We start from the raw sequence: 25,397 nt of genomic DNA on the forward strand, positions 1-25,397 counted from the left end.
TTCCCCTGAGAAATTCAAACAGGGTATTTTCAGTGTCCCCCATAGGCTGTCAGAACACTCTATACCCAGCCTCTTCCCTACTTTCATTCATTCATTCATTCATTCATTCATTCACTCATTCACTTACTTGTTTATTGATGGTATTAGGGCTCCAACTCAGGCCCTTACACTTTTAACTTGTTTGTTTAGTTTTGCTTTTCCTATTCGAGGCTGATGCTCTACCACTTGAGCCACAGCTCCACTTCTGGAATTTTTTGGTGGTTCTCTGGCGAGAAATGTCTCTCCGATTTATCTCAGCCTCCTAAGAAGCTAGGATTAAAGGCATGAGCCACCAGTGCTACTTCTGGCTTTTGCTGTGTATGTGGTACTGAGGAATCACACTCAGGGCTTCATGCATGGTAGGCGAGCACTCTACCACTGAGCCATATTCCCAGCCATGGATGAGTTTTTATACTCAAGACTGGTGCTCTACCACTTAAGTCACAGTTCCATTTCCAACTTTTTTCTGTTTCCTTGGAGATAAGAGTCTCATGGACTTTTCTGTCCAGACTGACTTTGAACCAGTATCTTCAGATCTCTTCAGTAGCTAGGATTATAGGCATGAGCCAGCTCTTAATTTTATTTTTGATGAACAAATTATTGCACATATGTGCAGAGGTGAAAATGGTATTTTGATATATGCATTCATGGTATAATAATCAAATCAGGCAAATTAGCATATCCATTTCCTTAAGTTTTTATCATTTGTTTTTAGGAAGGACATTCATGATCATCTTCCTATTATGCATGAGGCATAAACCGGTCATCCTGGCTATTCAGGAGGCTGAGGTGGGAAGACAGCTTGGGATCATGAGTTCAGGGCCAACATGGGCAACATAATGAAACTGTCTCTTTAAGAACAAAAACAATAATGCAGGTGAAGCAAAGTCCATGAGACTCTTATCGCCAGTGAACCAGCAAAAAGCTGTTAGTGGAGGTATGGCTCAAGTGGTAGAGTGCCAGCCTTAGGGGAAAAGTCAGATGAGAGCATGAGGCTCTGAGTTCAAGCCCCATCACCATCACCAAAAAGAAGAAAAAAAGCCAGGTGCTGGTGGCGTCCACATCTGTAATCTCATCTACTCAGAAGGCTGACATTTTTTCTTTTTTTCTTTTCTTTTTTTTTTTTTGTTGGTCGTGGGAGCTGAACTCTGGGCCTGGGCACTGTCCCTCAGCTCTTCAGCTCAAGGCTAGCATCTTACCACTTGAGCCACAGTGCCACTTCTGGCCTTTTTCTGCTTATGTGGTGATGAAGAATTGAACCCAGGGCCTCAAGCATACAAGGCAAGCACTCTACCACTGAGACAATTTCCCAGTCCCCAGGAGGCTGACATTTAAGGATCACAGTTCAAGGCCCAGTCTGGGCAGGAAAGTCCATGAGACTCTTATCTCCAATGAACCACCAAAAAGTCAGAAGTGAAGGTGTGACTCAAGTGGTAGAGCACTAGCCTTGAGCAAAAAAGCTCAGGGACAGCACCCAGGCCCGGAGTTCAAGCCCCCTAACCCCCCCTCCCCACTCCTCCAGTAAAAGGACTTATCCTGTCGTAAGTGGAAGGACTTTCTTGAATGATAACCAGTCCCTACAGATTAGTCTACAAATGTAGTGCCATTCCAATCAAAGTAAAGAGAGACTCAAATCTATCAGAAAAAAAATTATATGCCTTTCTTCTAAGAATTTCTAAAAGGCACCCCTGGATGCCTTTGAATTTTATTTTTTTAATCAAATTAATTGAGGTTTAATTTTCATACAAAACCCTGCATCCATTTAAAACCTACACTTTGATGAGTCTGGCAGATGTGTGTGCTCAGTAGGAGACAGAACGTTTCTCTTGCCCCTCTGCCCACCCCAGATTTCCTCCTGCCCTTCTACCCTCTCTCCTGTCTCTCCCTCCACCCCACCAGCCGCTGCGAAGGCAAACAAGCTTTGTTGCTGTTAGTCTGGGTTTTGTAGATTTTACTTAAGTCTGATTGTGTATTCCCCAGATGTAGAATCTTTCACTTGTAGATTCTTTTCTTTAAAAAAAAATTTTTTTTTTTTTTGGTGCTGGTCTTGGGGCTTGAACTCAAGACCTGGGCTCTGTCCTAGGAGCTTTTTCATTCAAGGCTAGTACTCTACTGCTTGAGCCACAGCTCCACTTCTGGCTTTCTGATGGTTAACTGGAGATGAGTCTCACGGACTTTCCTATCCAGGTTGGCTTTGAACTGCAATCCTCAGATCTCAGCCTCCTGAGTAGCTAAGATTACAAGTGTGAGCCACTGGCATCCAGCTTGTTTGATTTCTTTATAGGCTGAGGTTATTTCCTTGCTCAGACAATGATGTGCCTCCTGCTCATGGCTGCCCATGAATCAAAGGCTTTCTAATTTCTTCCTTCCTTCCTTCCTTCCTTCCTTCCTTCCTTCCTTCCTTCCTTCCTTCCTTCCTTCCTTCCTTCCTTCCTTCTTTCCTCCTTTCCTTCCTTCCTTCTTTTCTTCCCTCCTTCTCCTCATTCTTTGTCCCTCCCCCTTTCTCAGAGTCTTGGCCTCTCTGTTAGTGTTACTGGGATTTGAACTCTGGGCCTTGCAATTGTTATTGTTCAATGTCTTGCTGCAGAGCCTAATCTGGCCTTGGTCTTGCTATGTAGGCCAGACTGGCCAAGGATTGGAGATCTTCCTGCTTTAGTACCCTGAGTGCTTAGACTATAGGCATGCACCACTATGCCTGACCAGCTGCCAACTCTGCTGCTTCTATCTGGGAAAGTTTGCTACATATTATAGTCTATGTGGCCATATTTGTACAATCCAGGATCATCTCCATTTTATATCTGTAAAAATCCTCCTTGCCATGTCCAGAGGTATCTAGTGATCATCTTGTTGGTAGTGCCTTTGCAGATGATGTGTGTGTTGGTGAGAACATGGGTTCAAAGGAACTCTATTACACTGTTGATGGGAATGTAAACTAGTGATGCCATTGTGGAAGGCAGTTTGGAAGATCCCCCCATACTTGGGGATGCATCAGAAGATTCCAAGCCAGGTTAAAGTAAAGCCACACACACAGCCATGTTTTATTGCTGCACTATTCACCTTATAAAAACAGACAACAGATGCCTCTCAATGAATGAAAGAAAACGTAATTTCTATCTATGTAACTATATCTATCTATCATATGTATGTATGTATGTATGTATCTAGCTTTTGGAATATATATGCTTATAAATATAGGAATATATAGGAGTACATAGTCTAATATATATTGCATATATATTGGAATTTTGCTCGTCTATCAGGAAGAATTTATGTCATTTGCAGGCAAATGGATGGACCTGAAAAGAAATTATGTTAAGCGAAGTAAGTCAGGCTCAAAGAGACAGAGGACACATTTTGTCTCCTATGTGGAAGTTAGATCTAAAATACAAACATACATAATAATATATACAGTGTTTTATACATAAACACACAAAGAAATTGACTACAGGATGGTATACTCAGGGGAGGATTCTAATGGCTCAACTCCCCTGAACAACTAATGAACAGTTGAACAAACTGAATTACCAGGAAGCTGGAACATGTTTTGTGGAGGAGGGAGAAGAAAGGAGGGAAGGCACATGGAGAGAGGAAGGGTGGGCTAATATGGTCAAAATATTCAATGTACATTATGTAATAAGACAAACTATGTAACGTGAAGGTATGGCTGCATTTGGGAATGATAGAGGAGAACAATGGTAGGGGTGATATTGGTCAAGATGCATGCACTCATAATTTGACTTATTGAAATAAAATACCCTTGTACAACTACTTAAAAATATAAACAAAACTGTTCACCAAAACTATGTGTGTGTTAATTTCTCCTGAGTATTATACCCAGAGGAGGAATGGCAAATTTGTGCTTAACTTTACAAAAGTAAAATATCTAGCTTTCCAAAGAATATATATTATTTTATACACTTCAAGTAGCATATGAAAGTATTAGGACCTGAACTTAGGACCTTGAATGCTTGCTCGGCTTGCTCATAACTGGTACTCAACAACTTGAACCATGCCTCCAGTCCAGTTTCATTGGTTTGAAATCTTTGCCAACACTTGGAATTGTCTGCTCTTTGTTTTGAGATCTCTTGCTGAGTGGCTGGAGATATATAATGGGCAAAAAATACATGTGACTGTGTATGTATAAATGTGCATATACATAATGAAGATGTATGTATATGTGTCTAATTTATATAGCATGTATACAAAGCATGCATTGAGCGTTTTTACTTGTGCATAAGTTCCCATTTTATTTTGATAGAGGGATTTTTCCAAGAGAAAAAACATTTTAATTTTCAGAAAAGTTCCGATTGGGGCTGGGAAGGTGGCTCAGTGGTAGAGCGCTTGCCTTGCATGCACAAGGCCCTGGGTTCGATTCCTCAGCACCACATAAGCAGGAAAAAAAAGCCGGAAGTGGCGCTGTGGCTTAAGTGGTAGAGCACTCGCCTTGAGCTGAAGAGCTGAGGGACAGTGCCCAGGCCCATGGCCGGACCCAAAAAAAAAAAAGAAAAGAAAAGTTCAGATTGTCATCATTTTTCTTCCATGACTCATGTTTTCTTCATAGGAAGAATGGAAGATTTTCTCCATGTAACTTCTTTTCCTTTTATCTTTTTTTTGTTTGTTTGTTCCAGTACTGAGGTTTGAACTCAGGGTATTATGCACCTTTAGCTTTTTTGCTGCTAAGGGCTGGCACTCTATTTCTTGAACAACAGTTAGCTCCACTTCCAGGTTTTTTTGCTAACTCATTGGAGATAAAAGTCTCATGGACTTTCTTACCCAAGCTGCCTTCGAACTGTGATTCTTAGATCTCAGTCTCCTGAGTTCCAAGGAGTACAAGTGTGAGCCACCAGTGCCTGGCCTGATGCTGTTTTATTCTTTGGCTCAAATACAATTATGGTACATTTAGACTTGGGAGCTGGCCAGGAGTGATGGGGAAGTAGAGGCAAGCAACAGGGAGGTGTCCTCCATCTCTCCATTTCCACCCAGAGTTGAAGGAACGGGACCCATTTCCATGCTTGAAAAAGCACTGCATAAGGAAAAGTCTATTCCATTGATGCAGTAAGATTAACCCAAGGCCTGGTGTACACAGAAGCTGTAGAAAGAGCTGAGTGAGAAGTTGGGTATAGGAGTTCTAAGTAGAGATGTTCAGGCAATTACTTGAGAAACACACACACACACACACACACACACACACACACACACACACACACATTTACATATTGTTGGTAACAAGATTCAGACTCAGGGTTGATTCAACTTGCTTTTTTTTTTGGTCAGTCATGGGGCTTGAACTCTGGGCCTGAGCGCTGTCCCTCAGTTCTTCAGCTCAAGACTAGTGCTCTACCACTTGAGCTACAACACCACTTCTGGCTTTCTGGTGGTTTATTGGAGATAAGAGTTTCATGGACTTTCCTGCCGGGGCTGGCTTTGAACCGTGATCCTCAGATCTCAGCCTCCTGAGTAGCTAGGATTACAGGCGTGAGCCACCAGCACCTGGCTCGATTCAACTTGCTTTTTACCACTTAAGCCATGCCTCCATCTCAGCTTTTTAATTTTTTTTCCTGGTGACTTGGAGAGAGAGTCTTAGATTTGTCTACAAAGACTGGTTTCAAACCCTGATCCTCTAGATCTCAGCCCCATAAGTAGCTAGGATTATATCACTACCAGTCTACAAAAATTATTTTTAAAGGATCCACCTGTAGTAACAGTAGCATTAGTGCAGCAACTTAATATATATAAAGGACTTTTAATATGTGCACTAATTAATGCATGCAAAATATAATTGCATATTTTAATTCATTAGAAACGCATAGGAAAGGGTTGAGTTTGCTAATTAAATGAGTTTATGAATCAGCTTCAAAGCACGCATTTAAATCCTAACTTCCAGATGCAACTTTCAGCGGTTGGAGCACCCTGACTACACGTGCCTCAAGGTGCCCAGGAGACATCAAGCCCAGGTATCGGCGGGAATGGAAACATCCAGAAGTTTACACAGGGCCAGGACACTGGGTCCCCCACCTGGAGCACTCGGGGGCGAGGCCAGCAACAGAGCGAGGAGCCTAGCCACCGTCCTTATGCATTTTTGCTCAAGGCTGGTGCTCTACGATTTGAGCCACCGTTTTTTTCTGGGCCCTGTGTGGGCGTGACTAGGGGGCGTGGCCACTATCTGGGCGGAGCCAGCATTGGGGCATAGTGGCTAACCAACGTGCTGCGTGTGGGCGGGGAGAGGGGCGGAGCCTGCGCGGGTATATGCGCTAATCAGCGCGCTGCGCGGGGGCGTGGCTAGGGCCGGGATTAGGGGCGGGCTTTACGGATGACGCGCAGGAGGTGCGACCGCTCCAGGACGCTCGGGTGCGTGCGTGTGTTTTGGGGGTCCCGCTCCACGGGAGAGCAGCTGGAGCTCTGGGCGTCCGGCCTGCGGCTCGAAGCCGGCGGTATGCACGTGTGAGATGCGGCCTCGGGCAGCCCGGACACGAGCAGCGGCCCCCGGGGCTCGGGTGACGAGAAGCGCGGCCTCCTGGGCGCCGGGCGCGCGGTGCATGCGGGGGAGCACGCGGGCTCCACGCCGCCTCCATAAACACTTGTTTAGGACTCGTTCGCCTCGTTGAGGCCCCGCCATGGCCGCCCCACCGGATCCCGAGCCCCCCGAACCGGCAGCGGCGCCCCTGCGCGCCCCCGAGGTGGCGCGGCTCCGCGAGGAGCAGGAAAAGGTAACAGGCCGCGCTTCCGCCTGCGGCCCCGGAGCACCCCCCCCATCCCCCGGGCCGGGCCGGGCCGGGCCGGGCCCCCCACGGTCTGAGGGATGTCGGGAGCCCAGCCTGGCCCTCTCCTGACCCGGCCCCTCACGATCCGCGGGGGCTCGGGAGTCCCAGTCCCGTCCGGGGGCCCCCCACTATCCGCGGGGCGTCTGGGGGGCTGCACGGAAACCTTCAGGCCGGCCCCCTCATAATCCGTGTTTGTGTGATGGTGGTGGGGGGGGGCTAAGAGCCCCGCCCGGCCCCTCATGATCTGCGGGACGAGTCCGGGGGGGCCTCACGGAAAGTACGGGGTGGGGGCCGGAGATGGGGGAGAAACTTGGGTTGCGTGCTGTTTGTTACCTTTTTTCTCTACAGCCCCCCCCCCCCACCTTGGTGAACGCCCAAAGTGGGGTTTGTTCTGAACACCGCTTTCCGGAGTGTGTGGGAAGTTTTGCGGGAGGGAGAGAGGGAGGGGGGCAAAGGGGGAAAGGGAAGAACGCACCGTTGAAAAGTGATCCCTTTGCGGAATTTTTATGTAGCTTCTTATCTTCCTGTTGATTAAAAGTCAACTTTGTTGGTTATGATTTGGATAGCATGGAAAAGTCGTGTGATGTTTGGAAGGATACTCCTGGCCGGTGCGGTCCTCTGTGTGTGTGTGTGTGTGTGTGTGTGTGTGTGTGTGTGTGTGTGTGTGTGTGTGTGTGTGTGTGTGTGTGTGTGTGTGTGTGTGTGTGTGTGTGTGTGTGTGTGTGTGTGTGTGTGTGTGTGTTTGGAAGGATACTCCTGGCCGGTGCGGTCCTGTGTGTGTGTGTGTGTGTGTGTGTGTGTGTGTGTGTGTGTGTGGTTGAAATAGCAACTCCCTCTTGGCTAAGTTTTTATGACACTCGTCTATTGAGTTGAGTTTTTAAACTGCCTGTGAAGAGAGGAGAAAGTTTTGTATATAGTTCTAATGGGATATTAAAGAAGTTGAGTTGCGCACATGTAATCTAGCTTCTCAGGAAGCTGAGATCTGAGGATCTCGGTTCAAAGCCAGCCTATGCAGGAAAAGTTTTTGGGACTATTATCTCCAATTAACCAGTAGGAAGTTGGAAGTGGAGGTGTGGTTCAAGTGGTAGAGCACCAGCCTGAGTGGAAATAGCCAATACAGGGCATGAGGCTGAGTTCAGGCCTCAGGAATGGAACATACTCACAAGAAAAGAAAAAAAAAACAGTGAAGTGTTTGTGGAAATCTACTCAGCTTCCTATTTTCTTTCCATGCTTTGGGGTTTGAACTCAGGGTGCTATCCCTGAGCTCTCTCACTTGAACTTCTGGCTTTTGGGAGGTTAGTTGGAGATAAGAGTTACGGATTTTTCTGCCTGGGCTGGCTTCGAACCAAGAGCCTCAGATCTCAGCCTTCTGAGTAGCTTGGACTAAAGAAAGGGGTGAGCCACCAGCCTCCAGCAATTCCAGGATTTTTATTGAATCTAGGAAACCCTGCTAAACCACTTGTTGGGATAAACAGTGAAAAACTTCTCTACTTTGTTCTGGTTGGTTTATTATTAATTATTAGTTTGCATTAGTTTTACTTTTGTGAATTATTTTCCTCCAATAAAACCACTGGGGGTTTTTAAGCCTGTGACTTATTTCCACATGGATGGGGCTTTAAGATTTCACCTACTTTATTGTATTTAAATTACAAAGTACCTTCCCTTTTAAAAAGAAACAGAAGGAGAGAAGAAAAGTTAGCCCCATATCAAACCCTGTTTCTTGCTAACAAAGCTATTAACAATTTTTGTTGTGAAAATGTTGAATAAGCCTTCAGGAGATATGTTTCTGGGTTTTTAGTCTGGAGTAGAATTCTCTTCAAAATACGAAGTATGACTATCTCTGGATCCATGTGTTTCCTCCATCATTAAAAAAGAAGATCCCTGGTTTTATCGTGATGTTGGGGTATTCGAAGAATAGTTCTTGGAGTGCTCTGGACAGCTTGCAGGTGTAGTTAAGTGTGGCAGCATTTGAGACAACCAGTTGTCTGTAATAGTCATAGTCTGTGTCAGGCTGAGTGACTTCAGAGGGCATGGTCCAGGCCATTGTGTGTGTCTTGTGTTCATATTAATTGGGCACATGAAATAAACATGCATACATATCTCATGAGAAAGTCCTCTCAGTAACTAGACTGTTTGTATATCTATCCAGTACTAAGGCTTGAATTTAGGGCCTAGGTGCTATCCTCTGTCTTTTTTGTCCAAGACTAGTGCTACTTGTGACAATGCCACTTCTGGCCTTTTTTTTTTTTTTTTTTTTTTGGCGGGTGGGTGTGATTAACTGTGGCTAAGATTCTTATGGCCTTTGCTGTGTTGGGTGAGCTTGTTGAATCTCAGCCTCCTGAGTAGCTAGGTAAGCCAGCAGTGCCTGGCTAGACCACATTGATTTTAATGGCAATATTTGTGTCAGTGGATAGGAGACCCACAGCTGTACTGGTGACAGAACTGGGGTTTAACTCATTTTTTTTTTTTTTTTTTGGTCCAGTCATGGGGCCTGAACTCTGAGCCTGGGCACTGTCCCTCAGCTTTTCAGCTCAAGGCTAGCGCTCTACCACTTGAGCCACAGCGCCACTTCCGGCTTTTTATTTTCTGCTTATGTGGTACTGAGGAATCGAACCCAGGGCCTCAGGCATGCAAGGCAAGCGCTCTACCACTGAGCCACCTTCCCAACCCCGAGAACTGGGGTTTAAGTAGTGTGTATTATAGGAAAGTTTTGCTGATGAAACAGTGAATTAAGAACTTCTGTGTGGGAGTTGATTTAGGTTTACCATCTCTGTTTTAGTTGTGCAGTAGATGCTAGCTGGTACTCCAGCAGAAGCTTGGGCACATTGTGAGTTTTAGAGGGAAAAATGTCATTGTTGAATCTCTGTGTCAGTCAGGGATTTTTATCTCTTGCCAGGAGCAAGAGAAAGTGACTTGGATGACTGTCCTGCTGGTTTTGGTGAGAAAATGATTTGAAAGCTGTCCTCTCAGTCTATCTTGCAGGCTGCAAATTCAGTACTGGAATAAGTTTATTATATAAGGTAGGTGCCTCAGGCTGTAGCTTTTAAAAGCACAACAACGAAAAGAAGCTATTAAAACAATCTTTTTTTTTTGGGGGGGGGGGCTCCAGTCGTGGGGCCTGAACTCTGGGCCTAGGCGCTGTTCCTCCGCTCTTCAGCTCAAGGCTAGCACTCTACCACTGGAGCCACAGTGCCATTTCCAGCTTTTTTTTCTTTTTGCTTATGTGGTGCTGAGGAATTGAACCCAGGGCCTCAGGCATGCAAGGCAAGCACTCTACCACTGAGCCACTTTCCCAGGCCTATTAAAACAATCTTACCAGGCGCTGGTGGCTCAGGCCAATAATCATTGCTACTCAAAAGGCTGCCATCTGAGGATCATGGATCAGAACCAGCCCAGACAGGAAGGTCTGTGAGACTTATCTGCAGTTAACACCAGAAAACCGGAAGTGGCACTGTGGCTCAAGTAGTAGGGTGCCAGCCTTGCTTGAAAAAGCTGCGTAAGTTCTAGGCCCTCAGTTTAAGCCTCAGTGTGGGCAACAAAACAGAACTCCTATTTATTGCCTTTTAATTTTTACTGAAAAAAAAAAATCTTTGTCAACAAAAAGTATGAAAAGTTTCTTTCTTTCTTTTTTTTTTTGGGTCCAGTTGTGGGGCCTGAACTCTGGGCCTGGGCGCTGTCCCTCAGCTCAAGGCTAGCGCTCTACCACTTGAGCCACAGCGCCACTTCCAGCTTTTTTCTTATGTGGTACTGAGGAATCGAACCCAGGGCCTCAGGCATGCAAAGCAAGCGCTTTACCACTGAGCCAACTTCCCAGCCAAGAAAAGTTTCTTGTAGCTTTGTCTATAATTGAAAAAATGCAGCATTAAGGGATTCATCAAAAAAATGCACTACATCTAATGTAGTGTGTGTTCTTTGGAGGAGTATGCTTCAGGCTATGTGTACATATTCACTTTGTATTGAAGAAACATTGCAAGCTGATGCTAGCAGCTCAAGGCTGAGGTCTGGAGGATCATAGTTCAATACCAGTCTGGCAGAAGAGTACATCTTCAGAATAACCAGCCAAAAAAGCTGGACTGGAACCATGATTCCAGTGGTAGAGCACTAGCTGAGCTAGCAAAGCAAGCCAAGTGCAAGGCCCTGAGTTCGAATCAGTACTGGCAAAATACAAAAGCATCCTATGGTTTTAAAAGCACAACTTCAAAGTTTCTGGAGTTGGATTCCATTTTCCTTTTCCTTTTGATGTTGATAAAACTTTATTTTTATTCAAAGGTGAGATGTTGTATCTTTAATTTCTAAACACCTTCTGAGCTTGAAAGATGACTCTTGGCTGGTTTGAACACCAGTTAGGCAGGTTTACTTTTTAGTCACTGAAGAGCTGGTGTAATTTAATTTATTCTGACATCCTAGGGTTTGTTTTTTTTTCTTGCCCCTGAAAGGTTTTCTTTGATCTTAATACTCAGACACAAGATGCTAGGTAGAAGGAAATTTGGATCATTTTTTAGACTGGATTTTTTTTTTTTAATAGCAGTAAGGCATTTGGTAAGGGCTTATGTGTGCTTTGTGTAATGATTTGGCCTGTTCCAGGCAGTTTCCTTTGCTGAGATCCTGTTGTCTGATTCTTCCTCAAGTTGCATCATGTTGAAACTTTGGTTCCTTGGTTAAGGTTGTATTTCTGGGCTAGCTGTATTTTATGTGTTCAGATACTACTATACTTTACTAGCAGAATTGCTGAGATTTTTATGATGCTATGAAGAAAGAATTGGGTAGTATAGTTAGGGTTTTTTTTTTTTTTGGTCGGTCCTGGGGCCTGAACTCTTGGCCTAGATGCTGTCCCTCAGCTCTTCAGCTCAAGACTAGTGCTCTACCACTTGAGCCACAGCGCCACTTCAGCTTTTTCTGCTGAGGAATCGAACCCAGGGCCTCATGCATGCAAGGCAAGCCCTCTACCACTAAAGCCACCTTCCCAGCCCCTTCTTTGGTTTATTTCTGAGATAAGTTAAGATTGGAAAACTCATTTGGAAAAAATTATTGAGTGCCTCATGTAATTCTTTCCTAGAATTTTGAAATAGTTTATGCTTTCCTGGTAATAGATCCTTGGAGAATTAAGCACATTAGAAATAAATGGTCCCTCCCTCCCTCCCTCCCTTCTTCCGTCCTTCTCTCCTTTCCCTCTTTCCTTTCCTCCCTCCATCCTTCGGGCTTGAGCTTAGGGCCTGGGCACTTTCCCTTAGCATTTTCACTCAAGGTTGGTCTATCCTGAGTCACACCTCTGCTTCCAGTCTTTTGAAGGTTAATTGGAGCTAAGAGTCTCATGGATTTTCCTGCCCAGGCTGACTTTGAACTAGGATTCTTAGATCTCAGCCTCTGGTTAGCTAGCCTCACAGGTGTGAGCCATCTGTGCTTGACTCTTCATATTTTTTTTTTTTTTTTGTAGGTCGTAGGGCTTGAACTCTCAGCTCTTCAGCTCAAGGCTAGCGCTCTACCACTTGAGCCACAGCACCACTTCCAGTTTTCTGGTGGTTTATTGAAGAGTCTCACAGACTTTCCTGCAAGGGCTGGCTTTGAACCACGATCCTCAGATCTCAGCCTCCTGAGTAGCTAGGATTACAGGCGTGAGCCAACATTGCCTGGCTTTCTTCATAGATTTTTGATACAAATGTTTTATCAATAAGTCTGAAAAAAATTGTGTTTTACTTAGTCTTGGGCTTGAGTTAGCACTCTGTGTCCTTTTGTTGAATAGTTACTTTTAACAGCAGTTTCTTAATAGAGTTGGTGTTTTCTTGCATCGTGTTTTTTGGGGTGCTGTGAATGGGGCCCAGGCACATGTGCAGTATAGACAAGTACTCTACCTTTGAGCTTCATCCCAGCCCTCTTCTGGAGTTCAGAAGTTGTCATCTTCCATTGTCTTCTAGAAGCTTCTCTCTTGATTTGCTTGCTTGAATTGACTGTGAATTGTGAGGGATCGGGACCACATGGATGGTCCCTGCCCATCACCTTGCTGGCACATCTGTGGTACGTGCACTTAGTGTCCTCTTTGTCATAGGTCAGGTAACCACATATCCACATATGTACATTTCTTTCTCAACTGTTCCATTGGCTGATAGTGCATCATGGTCTTAGTCTGCAAGGGCTTAGTCTTGTGGCTGGATTTCTTTCTTTCTCCCCCCTCTCCTCTATCCCTCACTCTCTTCCTTCTCCCTTCCCCTTTCCCTCTCTTTTGCCTTTGGTTCTGGTGAGAATCTAGTGCAGAACCAAATGGTTGGGATTTTGCGTAAAAGTCTGCAAGTTCACCATGAAGGATGTGGGTATTTTTATATTTACTTTTCATCAAGCAAACAAGTTTCCTTCTAGCTTTCGTTTGATAAGAGTCTTGCATTTTAGAAAACAGTTCCCTCCCCCCCCAAGTTGAATAGTTACAAGGGAGTATTAAAGACAGTGCATTTGGTCATTGTAATGTTGAAGTTCTCCCCCTCCCCTCTCTTGAGGGGGCTTGAACTCAGGACCCTGCACTCTGGCTCAGTTTCTCAGCTTTTTTGCTCACATTTTCTTGCTCTAATACTTGAGCCATGCTTCCAGTCTGGCATTTTGCTGGCTATTTGAAGATGGAGCCTGTTGGGCTTTTCTGCTTGGGCTGGCTTAGAACTGTGATCCACTAGTTCTTAGCTTCTTGAGTAGCATGGATTCTAGGCATGAGCCACCAGGCCTGGATTTTTCTAGCATTTGTGCTAGTGTTGGGGCTAGAATTCAGGACCTGGCTGTTATCCCTTAGCTTTTTCACTCAACACTTGTGCTGTATCACTTGAGACACACCTTCTACTTCTGTCCTCCATCTCTCTCCCCCCACCCCCTATTTTTAAGAAATACAAGCTGTTTTTGCAGGTATAGGCTAAAGCATATTTATTTTGTCAGGGGGTGAGTTTCAGACTTACTACTTGTAAGTTACTATTTTTATAAAGCAGCTCATTCATTGTCAGGATATACTGCCACCCCCAATCCTGGCGACTAGGCCTGGAGACCATGGTGGCCGCAGTGGTTTAGATGTTCTTAATAAACCTACTGTAGTGTGCGCAAGTCCTGCCTTTGTTGGCTGCTTTTTCTTTCTCTCTGTTCCTCTTTTCTTTCTTTCTTTTTCCCCTGCTGAGCTGTTTGAAAAGAAATTGCAGATATTATCACATCCTTAGTTCTTAGCCACATATCTTTCTAGAACAAGGTCATTCTCCTATATAACCATAATGTGTTGTTTCAGACCCAAGAAATTAACATTGACAGCCAACAAATTAAAATCCCCCTTTCCTTGTGTTTCCCCCTCCCCCCCAAAGTGGTCCAGTATAGCTTTCTTTTGCAGTGCAAGGCCACCATTTCATCAGGCTGTGGGTCTTGTCTCCTTTCATCTGTAACAACCCTCTTGCTGAATTTCCTCTAGGAAATGGACACTTTTGGAGGTATCACCACAATTCCCTTATAGATGTCCCACAATTGGAAGAAAGAGGAAGAAAGCAAGTCTGGCGTCTTGGAAGACGGGGGGTCGGCAGTGGTGCTGGCTTCCCACTGTATCATACCACAGGTTTAACGTGGTGTCTACCAGGGCTGTGCACCTTACATGGGCCTTTGCTCTGTGCACAAAAGAAGCCCTTTAAGTGTGTAGCAGTGCTCTAAGACAGCGTGGAATTCTGTACCCCCAAATGTCTGTTCCATGGCCGATCTTTTCCAAGTCAGTTATTGTTGCTGTTTAATGATCAGTATTTATGGGCTGGTATTTTTCTATGAAGAAGAGTCTTTGTGGCTGGGCATGGTAGCACATGCCTGGAATCACAGCCTGGCAGGACACTGTAGGTACACTCAGGGTTTGAATCTGGTCTAAGTGAATGTTAGAGACCCTATCTGAAAAATAACTAAAGCCAAAAGGGGTGGGGTGATGGCTGAACTGGTAGAATGTCTGTCTAGCAAGTTAAGGTTCTCAGTTGAAACCTCAGTACTGCTAAAAACAAAACTTCACACAGAAGGTGGCTCAGTGGTAGAGCGCTTGCCTTGCATACCCAAGGCCCTGGGTTCCATTCCTCAGCACCACATAAGCAAAAAGAAAAAAGCCGGAAGTGGCGCTGTGGCTCTAGTGGTAGCCTGCTAGCCTTGAGCTGAAGAGCAGAGGGACAGCGCCCAGGCCCAGAGTTCAGGCCCCATAACCAGACCCCCCCCCCCAAAAAAAAAAAAAAAAAAAAAGAAAAGAAGAACAAGAGCCTTTGTGGTAGGTACTCTCACCTTGAGTGTTGCTATCTTTAATTTAGAATATTGTTATTTCTGTCATTCTGCTATTTATTTTTGTGCGGGTACTGAAGCTTGAACTCAGGGCCTGTGCACTGTTCTTCAGCTTCTCCCTCCCCCCCCCTTACACCTCAAAACTGGTACTCTACCACTTGAGCCATATCTCCACCTGTGGCTTTTTTGCTGGTTCATTGGAGATAAGGAGTCTCAGACTTTTCTGCTCCGGCTGACTGCGAACCGCTATCCTTAGATCCTGAGTAGCTAGGATCTTTAGGAAAGAACTAACCTCATCTGATTGATGATTCCTTTTGATGTTCCAATTGTCCCACATTTGGCAAAGGGTGCTCTTCAGGCTTCATATCTCCCATCATCCTCTGCTCTGTGGTGTCAGGTGTCCCAACCCTCTTGCGCCCTCCCTCCCCCCAACCCCTTGGCCCTTCCCTGCTCTGGGGACAATATCTTTCCGCTAATTGCCTGTAGACCAGGGACCAGGGACCCAGGAGTGTTTGCTGCAGTGATGTATTACCATGCAAACATGGAAAACACAGAGGACATCTTCAGCCTTCTGCACCTGGAAGGTGGTCACCATGTGCTATTGCCAGTGATCCCGTTGTCCAATTCTAAACTAGTACGGGGGGCCTGCAGGGAAGGGAGAGAGAATATGGTGGAAATCGGTTTCATTTAGAAGCAGAGTAAGAATTTAAATAGAGCAGTCCTCTTTGAGAATGCTGGCCAGGTGAGATTGTAGATAGAAGCTATGGTTCAGGTTCTTGGTGCAGTTAGTACTTGATGAGGTCCATCCAGTTGTCATGGATGGTCTGGAATGGCCCATTTCTTTCCTTTCCTTTTGTCCATCTATCCTGGGGCTTGAACTCAGGGCCAGGGCGCAGTCCCAAGTTTTTTTTTTTCCCCTCAAAGTTAATGCTCTACCAATTTGTGTCACAGTGCCACTTCTGATTTTCTGCTGGTTAATTGGAGATAAAAGTCTCATGGACTTTCCTGCCCAGGATGGCTTCAAGCTGTGATCCTTGTTAACAAAACTCTTCATCCTTCCACTCGCCCTCCCTGGTAAGCTCTGATGGGCTTTCTCCTTAGATGAATTTCTCCCTTGTAGTTTCTCCCTTCTGTTTCAGCTGGGTGGAATGAGGTAATACTACTTGTCCTTAGGTCTTTGGTTTATTTCACTTGGCAAAAGTTTTATCAATGAAGTGTATGAGTACTTCATTTCTTTATTTTATTTTATTTTTAGTCAGTTGTGGGGCCTGAACTCGGCCTGGGCGCTGTCCTTCAGCTCTACAACTCAAGGCTAGCACTCTACCACTTGAGCCACTTGCGGCTTTTTCTGCTTATGAGGTGCTGAGGAATCGAACCCAGGGCTTTCAGGCATGCAAGGCAAGCGCTCTACCACGGAGCCACCTTCCCAGGCTGGTTTCTTTTTGTGCTGAGTAATATTTCCTTGTTGGGATGTGGTGCTTGTCTCGTCCACTCTTTCCACATTAAGGCTGTTATGGATGGCTCCACAGTGAGAAGGGTTTGAGTCTTCTTTGGAGTATGACTAGAGTTGCTGACTCCTCTGGAAGCTGAGAAACTGCCAGGCCGTTCTCACGGTGTCTGCGCAGGTGCTTTTCCAGCAGCAGGGGAGGGCATGCGAGCGGTGTTGCCGTGTTCTTATCTTCCATCTTCCTCATTATAGCTGTCTACCCGGGTATGCAGCCTCCCACTGTGCTCTCGAAGTCCATTTCCCTAATAGTGAGGGATCATTGGCCGGCACCTCTCAGAAGTTTCTACTCCACTCCTTTGCCCACTGTTTAATTGGTTTGTCCATTTGCTGATGAGACAGAAGAAATCTATATATCTGGATCTTAAGCTCTTGCTTGTGATTACAAACATTTCCTTCCATTCTCTAGCTTATTTTCTACTTTCTTGATACTGTCCTTTGATGTATGACAAGTTTTTTTGGGAGGGGTCAGTCCTGGGACTTGGACTCAGGACCTAGGTGCTGTCCCTTAGCTTTTTCACTTAATGCTGGCACTCTATCACTTAAGTCAGTCAGCTGCCTTCTGGTTTTTGATAGTTTATTGGAGATATGAGTCTCTTGGACTTTTCCTGCCGAGGCTGGCTTCGCTGCGGAGGCTGGCTTCGAGCCTTGATTGTCAGATCTCAGCCTCCTGACTAACTGCGAATATAGGTGTGAGCTATGGCACCCAGCCAGGTAGAGCCTTTAGTACAGTTTTGTGCCACCATGTTTCCCACAGCAGGGTAGCTTTATGTCTTCCTTGTTACAAATGACACATAGCTCCTTTTATCATGAGTAGATACTGAAGTCTATCAAATGCCTTTTCTGTTGATGGAGACATTAATTAGAATTACTCGGTTTTTAAAAATTATTAAACATCATTGCAGCCTTGCCTTATTCTATTTTGTCCAGGTACCTTGTTTCTGTGGCCCATGAGAGATTGTAGTTTTGATGACTGTAATTATATGTGATATTCTGTATTAGTTTCAGGGTTGTGCTGGCCTCACTTGTGTATTTTATAAAAGAATTTTATAGCTATTGTTGGTGGCCCATGCCTGTAATCCTAGCTTCTTAGAAGGCTGAGATCTGAGGATCATGGTTCACTGCCAGCCCATTCAGGAAAGTCTTGCCTCAATTAACTACCAAAAAGTCTGAAATGGATTTGTGCCTAAAGTGATAGAATGCCAGCCTTGAGCAAAAAAGCGTAAGGGCAGTGCCCAGGCCCTGAGTTCAAGTCCCAGGATTGACACAAACCAACAAACCAAAAAAATGCAAGCTCAGTTTCTCTGTTAGAGAACTGTGCAGTTTTTGTGTTTCTAATTTTACCAGTTTAAGCAATATGGTTTTTAAAGCAATTACTGTTTTTGTTTTTGTTTTTGTTTTTTGGGTCCGGTCGTGGAGCCTGGACTCTGGGCCTGGGCATTGTCCATCAGCTCTTCAGCTCAAGGCTAGCGCTCTACCACTTGAGCTGTAGTGCTACTTCCGTTTTTTTTTCCTGCTTATGTGGTGCTGAGGAATCGAACCCAGGGCCTCAAGCATGCAAGGCAAGCACTCGACCACTGAGCCACCTTCCCAGCCCCAGCAATTGCTGTTTTTATGTAAAAGTTTTCAGTTTTCTTGGCTTTGAACTGTTCATAATTCAAATAAGTATCCGGTAGTGCTGTCTTTGTTTTGTAATTGGTGTTATTTGTAATCTGTGATGTTCCCTCTCTCCCACCTTAGTCTTCCTATGGGGGTAGTAGTGCAGTAATCTAGTATCACCATTTTTCAAGGAGCCAATTTTTGGCTTTGCTGATTTTTCTCTTTTTTAACTCTTTATTGGTTTCTGTTTTTGTTTTTAAACTTTCTATTTTTTTTGTCCCTTTAAAAGATGAATGCATGGGCTGGGAAGGTGGCTCAGTGGTAGAGCGCTTGCCTTGCATGCCTGAGGCCCTGGGTTCGATTCCTCAGCACCACATAAGCAAAAAAAAAGCTGGAAGTGGTGCTGTGGCTCAAGTGGTAGAGCATTAGCCTTAAGCTGAAGAGCTGAGGGGCAGTGCCCAGACCCAGAGTACAGGCACCATGACTGGCAAAAAAAAAAAAAAGATGAATGCTTAAATCATTAATGTCTACTTTTTTACCCTTACAGTATATGTATTTCTTTAAGTCATTAGGTACCCCACACATCCAGTGCCATTCTCATAGCTGGAGGTATTTAGTTGTACTAGGATTGATTTGAACTCAGGGCCTTGTCCCTGCTAGGCAGGTGATCTACATTCGGATCATGTCTATAGCCTATTTTGCTCTTGTTATTTTTTGAGCAGAATCTTGTATTTTTTTCCCCTGTTGGCCTGGAATTGTTTCTCTTATTCACACTTCCTGAGTAGCTGGACTTACTCGTTCTAGCCACTATGGCACAGCTTTTTTATTGGTTGAGATGGAGTTCTTGTGAACTTTTTGTTGGGACTGGCCTCCAATCATGATATCTTAGCCCTCAGTTACTGGAATTACAGGAGTGATATACTGGGCCTTATTGGAAAGAATGTTAGTTTTGCATGTTTTTGTTTTAAATATTTTTTATTAGCATCAGATGTTGCCCAAGGTGTGGCGGGGTCCATACCTTGATTAGATTCACCCCCCCTCCATCCCTCATTTCTGCAGTTTTTGAGTTACAGCATGTTAGTATAGCTGGATGTGGTGTTCAAGTTTTTATATCCATGTTGATTTTTTTATGGACTAATTCTGCCAGTTATCAAGAGATGTGTATTAAAAATCTCCGCTGTGGTGTTAGTTGTGGTACTCAGTGAATACAAATGGAGGATGGCAGTAACTTCCTGGCCATTGACCTTTTTATCATTTTGAAGTATTTTTATCTCCAGTGATACTTCTCTTCGCCAAGTCTCCTTTGTTGGGTATTAGTATGCACCAGCATATCTAGCTTTCTTTTTTTTATGCTCTATTATTATTTTTGTCTTTGAACTTCAATCTATTTGTGTTCAAAGTATGCAAAGTATGTCTCTTATAAACAGCATGTAGTCTTTCTTACATGCCTTTGAGTTAAAAAAATTTATGTAGATTCAATTTTATCACCTAGAATTTGACATTTAAAAATTACAGTAAAAAAATATATAAAACAAAGTTTACCATTTAGAATGTTAGCTCACTGAAATGGACAGTTGAAGGACATTAATAACAGTCTTATTGGTCAGCCATAATCACTAGGACTTCCTTTTATTTTGGGGGTGTGCCAGTTCTGGGGCCTTAACTCAGGGTCTGGGCGCTATTCCTAGCTTTTTTTCTTTGAGCCACAGCTCCACTTCAGGCTTTTTGGTGCTCAGTTGGAGATAAGCATCTCACAGACTTTCCTTCCCTGGGCTGGCTTTGAGCTCCTCAGGTCTTAGCCACCAGTGCCCAGCACTAGAACTTCTTTTGTAACCTTGTAATCCATACCCCTGTATTTTAAACAGTAGTTCTCTGTCCCAGTCTCGTAACCCTCTCACGCCATTCTGCTTTTCTCTGTCTGAATTTGGTTAGGTTATCTCACAGAATCATCTAGTATTTGCTAGTTTTTGACCAGGTTATCTCCCTTGACATGTCTTCAGGGTTCATCCATAATTTACAATATATCAAATTACTTTATTTTTAAGGCTTAATGCACCCAGGCACTGGTGGCTCATGCCTGTAACCCCAGCTACTCAGGAGGCTAAGCTCTGAGGATCATGGTTTGAAGCCAGCCATGGCAAGAAAGTCCATAAGACTCTTCAGTTAATCACCAAAAAGCTGGGAAGTAGAGCTCTGGCCCAAGTGGTAGAGCACTAACTAGCCTTGAGCAGAAAAGTTCAGGGACAGCACCCAGGCCCTGAATTCAAGCTTCAGTCTGGGCACAAAACAAAACAAAACAAAAAAAAACCCTCAAAGCCAACCAACCAGAGACAAAGCTTGTATGTTTCCTGGGTGGCAGGTGAATGTTGTCCAGTGTTGATCTGCTCCTGCCTCCTGGGTGGCTTCGAGCCAGTAAGTACAGCTAGAGGTGCCTGGATACCTGTTATATAATACCAGAAAATCAATACCTTGAGGGCCCCCCCCCCCCCCCCCCCCACTGAACAGAGTCTTGAATTTCCAGTAGAATGCCATATACAATCAGAAGACAAACACTGGAAGAAAAGAGCCTCAAGGCAGTGAGACGCGTCCTTTCTTGCCCCCCTGTAAGATTCCACAGGGGTATTGGGGCGGGAGCAGGACAGCCTCAGAGCTACTGTGGGAAGAGAAGGAAGGCTGCCAAAACCAGGAAGGAAGTCTGTCCTCCTCCTTGCTCAATTTGTAAGTAACATTTAAGTGTTTCAAAAAAGTGACTCCACAACATTAGTTTTAGCATATAGTGTAACAGTTTGCTTTTCAGTTACATTTTCAAATAAAAATTTGGGCTCTGGGGGAGAACTGATCCCTCAGCCTGTCATCCTAACTACTTAGGAGACCGACATCTGAGGATTAAAGTTTGAAGCTAATCTGGGCAGAAAAGTTCTTGAGACTTTTATTCTCCAGTTAACCAGCAAAATGCCAGTAGTGGAGCTGTAGTTCAAGGAGTAGAGTGCCAGCCCTGAGCAAAGAGAAGCTCAAGCCCCAGGACTGGCAAAAAAAAAAAAAAAAAAAAAAAAAAAAAAAAAAAAAGTTTCAAACTGAAATAGTTAGCTTAGCACTCAGGTCCTCCCTTCCCTCCCTCCCTCCCCTCCCTCCCCTCCCTCCCTCCCTCCCTCCCTCCCTCCCCTCCCTCCCTCCCCTCCCTCCCTCCCCTCCCTCCCCTCCCTCCCTCCCTCCCTCCCTCCCTCCCTCCCTCCCCTCCCTCCCTCCCCTCCCTCCCTCCCCTCCCTCCCTCCCCTCCCTCCCTCCCTCCCTCCCTCCCGTTGGGAACCTGTAGTCCCTTCCTTCTTTGTGAAGAGTCCATTTAAACATATGTGTGTTTTTGGGTGTGTTTTGTTTCTGAGATGGACCCCTGAGCCCAGGCTGGCCTAGACCTCTACATCCTCCTGCCTTGGCCTGTGGAGTGTGCTGGGTCTCAGGTGTGTGCCCCCACGGCCAGCAAGACTTAACAGTTTTTGCTGAAAGTACACAGTCTGTACCTTGCAAATGTCAGTTGCATATCTGCGCTGATAATTGACAGTCCATCTTTTTTTTTGTTTTGTGGGCTAGTACTGGAGCTTGAACTCAGGACCTGGTTGCTATCCCTTAGTTTTTTCTACTCAAGCCTGGCTGGCTGTCACTTTAGTCACACCTCCACTTCTGGCTTTGGGCTGGATAATTGGAGATAAGAATCTCATGGCCTTTCCTGTTCAGACTGAATTTGAATCTCCATCCTCAGGTCTCAGCCTCCTGAATAGTTAGGATGACAGGCGTGAGCCACCGGTGCCCAGCTCATAGTCCATCTTTTTTTTTTTTTTGGTGCGTCATGGTGCTTGAACTCTGGGCTTGGCGCTGTCCCTGCACTCTTCAGCTCAAGGCGAGCGCTCTACCACTTGAGCCACAACACCACTTCTGGTTTTCTAGTGGCTTATTGGAGATAAGCGTCTCACAGACTTTCCTGCCTAGACTGGCTTTTGAGCCTCAGATCTTAGCCTCCTGAGTAGCAAGGATTACAGGCATGAGCCACCGGCGCCTGGCTTACGTAGTCCATCTTTAAAGGATGTATTTCTGCTTCGGGTGCTGTCCTGTGACAGTGTCTGTTCTGGTTTCACTGGCTCCCCTCCCTCACTACTTCTCCCTTTCTGAGCTGCCTTGGTGCTGCAGTCCATCCAGCCGAGCAGGCCTCATGAAGTAGACCCCTCCCAGCTGCTTCTCCCACCTGCGCTCTTCAGGAAGAACCGGGAGGCATTTTCTAAGTGCAGCCCAGCCAAGCACGTGGTGGAGCAGCAGTAGTGAGCCACTCTCCCTGCCTTCCGGCTTTACTTGAGTCACACAGGTCACTGCCCCCTTGTGGACATGTGACCACAATAGATTCAAGGACGAAAGCCCTTCATTCCATCCTTTGTAAAGAAACTTTAGACAAGCAATCTCTACAGAAAAACAGAAAGGAATTTTATTTCCTGTTCTCCATAGCAGTCATTGACCTTATTGTTTGTCAAATATGATGTTAACCCTTTGTAAGAAGTGTGTTACAGCCCGTGCTATAGCTCACACCTGTCATCCTAGCTACTCAGAATGCCAGAACAGGCAGGAAAGTCCATGAGGCTCTTACTTCTAATGAACGAGCAAAAAGCTGAAGTGGAGCTGTGGCTCAAGTGGTAGAACAGCAACTAGTCTTGAGCTAAACAGCTCAGGAACAGCATCCAGGCCTTGAGTTCAAGCCACAAGATTGGCATACACACACACACACACACACACACACACACACATTTTTCTCTTTCCCTCTCTCCCTTTCTCCTCCTCTTTCCCTCCCCCCTCCCACATATAAAAGAAGTGTGTTATAGGGTTGGAAGCTTGGCTCAGTTGGTAGAGCACTAGCCTTGGAGTGAAAGTGTCAGGTACCAAGTTTGAGTACCAGTCTTGCACCAAAAAAAAGTGTGTTAAAAATAAAAAGAAGTATGTTGTGTACAAAGTGGTACAGGCAAAACAGGTTATTGGATGTGCACTTGGGAACAATAAATTTCATCTGAAAGAGAAAAGCGGGGGGGGGGTGGTGGCATAGGAGACATTGGAAGAAATAGGGATTTATATGAATGAATTGGTGCATTGAGGCTTATTGGCTTTTACTGCTGCTGTTAAGATTGCATTTGAGCTCTGTGTGTGTGTGTGTGTGTGTGTGTGTGTGTGTGTATGTGAGAGAGAGAGAGACAGAGAGAGAGAGAGAGAGACATACAGACAGACAACAGGAGCTTGAACTCAGTGCCTCAGCTCTGTTCTTTAGCTTTTTCTACTCAAGGCTAGTGCTCTACCACTCAAACCACATCTTTACTTTTGGCTTTTTGCTTGTTAATTAGAAACAAGTCTCAAGGCCTTATCTGCTTGGGCTGGCTTCAAACTGTGATCCTCAGATCTCAGCCTCCTTTGTATCTAGGATTACAGGTGTGAGCTACCAGCACCTATTTTAGCAACTTATTTATTTATTTATTTATTTATTTATTTATTTATTTATTTATTTATTTGGTCATGGGTCTTGAACTCTGGGCCTGGGAACTGTTCGTCGGCTCTTCAGTTCAAGGCTAGTGCTCTACCATTTGAGCCACAGCGCCACTTCCGGTTTTCTGATGGTTTATTGGAGATAAGAGTCTCATGGTCTTTCCTACCCAGGTTGGCTTTGAACCTCTATCTTAAGGTCTCAGCCTCCTGAGTAGCTAGGATTATAGGCATGAGCCACTGGTGCCTGGCTGTTTTATTTATTTATTTATTAAAGAAGATGGCACAGTAATACTTTCAGGTAATGTTTGCAAGTTTGGACAAATTTGCTTCTGTAAACAAAACAAAATATTGTGCCTCCACAGCTATCTTACTTTTTTTTTTTTTTTTTTGGTTGGTCATGGGCTTGAACTCTGGGGCCTGGGCACGGTCCCTCAGCTCTTCAGTTCAAGGGTAATACTCTACCATTTGAGCCATAACACCACTTCTGGCTATCTTACTTTTGTGGGAGGTCAACAAAGGAATATAATGATTTTGGATTTTTGTCCTTTTCTCCAATTAACCACCAGAAAACAGGAAGTAGCGCCGTGGCTCAAGTGGTAGAGTGCTAGCCTTGAGCTGAAGAGCTGAGGAACAGCACCCATGCCCAGAGTTCAAGCCCCACGACAGACAAAAACAAAAACAAAACTTAGCGGTTTCCCTATCAGAAGGTCTTCCTTTTTCCCTACCTCCCTTCCTCTCTCCCTCTCTCCCTCCCAGTGCTAGCTAGTACTGGGGCTGGAGCTTAGGGTCTGGGCACTCTCACTTAGCTTTTTCACTGAAGGCTAGTACTCTACCACTTGAGTTATACCTCTGCTTTCTGCTTTTGGGGGGTGGTAACTTGGAGATAAGGCTCTCATGGACTGTCCTACCACGACTGGCTTCAAACTATGGTCCTCAGATCATAGCTTCTTGATTAGCTGGGATTTCAGGGTGAGCCACTGGTACTTGGCATAATTTGTTGTTGTTTTCTTTCGTTTTTAAACCCAGCTCTGTTTGATTTTGAATTATAGAATTTTCTCTCTTCAAATTTTGTCCTTGGCAGTCCAATTGCAAATAACATCTCAGCATCCGAATACAACTGCTTGGGTTCCAGTGGTTATTTATTTATTGTTAAAGGAGTTGGGGGCATGGCTCCCCACGTAAACTCAGAAGGCCTTTGTTATTCTACTTCCACGTCTGACATTCATCTGCCACCTCTCGTGAACATCTGTATAAGCACGGATACAGAAGGAAGCCATAAGCGCTTTCTGTGCTGAAGCAGCACCTGCTGGTGGAAAGTTCTTTTGTAAATTCAGACATGGACTGTTGTTGGTGTCTCCTTGAAAGTTGTTCCTGGGGTGACTGTTTCAGGAAAGGATGGGGGAGGTGGGGAAGCCAGGGCGTGGGGGTGTAGCCATGGACACGTGTGCCATCTTACCAGCAACTTAGTTTTTACTCTGAAAAGCGTATGTGCCCAATTTCCATATTTACTAATTACAAAAGCTTCCTGGGAACATTAAGTAGACTATCTTCTATAACCTTTAACACCACCACTAATGGATACAGCCTAGGAAATTTCACCGAAGGTCCTTTAAATAATGTAAATGATTATGAATATGTAACTAGTTAATATGCAGCTACGAACGGATTATGATGTGGAGGTTAATGAACATTCCGCTCTTAGGGTTTGCAGCTTTTCTTTTTTTGTGCCTTTG

The 25,397-nt window shown here is 44.9% G+C and overlaps 1 protein-coding gene across 1 annotated transcript in view; it reads left to right on the forward strand.

Annotated features, from left to right (window-relative positions):
- Window positions 1–6,399: 6,399 nt before the first annotated feature.
- Window positions 6,400–25,397, forward strand: part of Uri1 (URI1 prefoldin like chaperone) — a 55,874-nt gene continuing 36,876 nt past the window's right edge. Inside the window, exon 1 of the mRNA XM_069998521.1 lies at window positions 6,400–6,746. Within this exon, the coding sequence (XP_069854622.1) occupies window positions 6,654–6,746 (93 nt within the window). The 5' untranslated portion in view covers window positions 6,400–6,653. The remainder of the gene's footprint in view (window positions 6,747–25,397) is intronic.

The sequence above is a fragment of the Dipodomys merriami genome, unplaced genomic scaffold (assembly GCF_024711535.1).
Source record: "Dipodomys merriami isolate MVZ:Mamm:240054 unplaced genomic scaffold, mDipMer1.0.p SCAF_52, whole genome shotgun sequence".
Lineage (NCBI taxonomy): Eukaryota > Metazoa > Chordata > Mammalia > Rodentia > Heteromyidae > Dipodomys > Dipodomys merriami.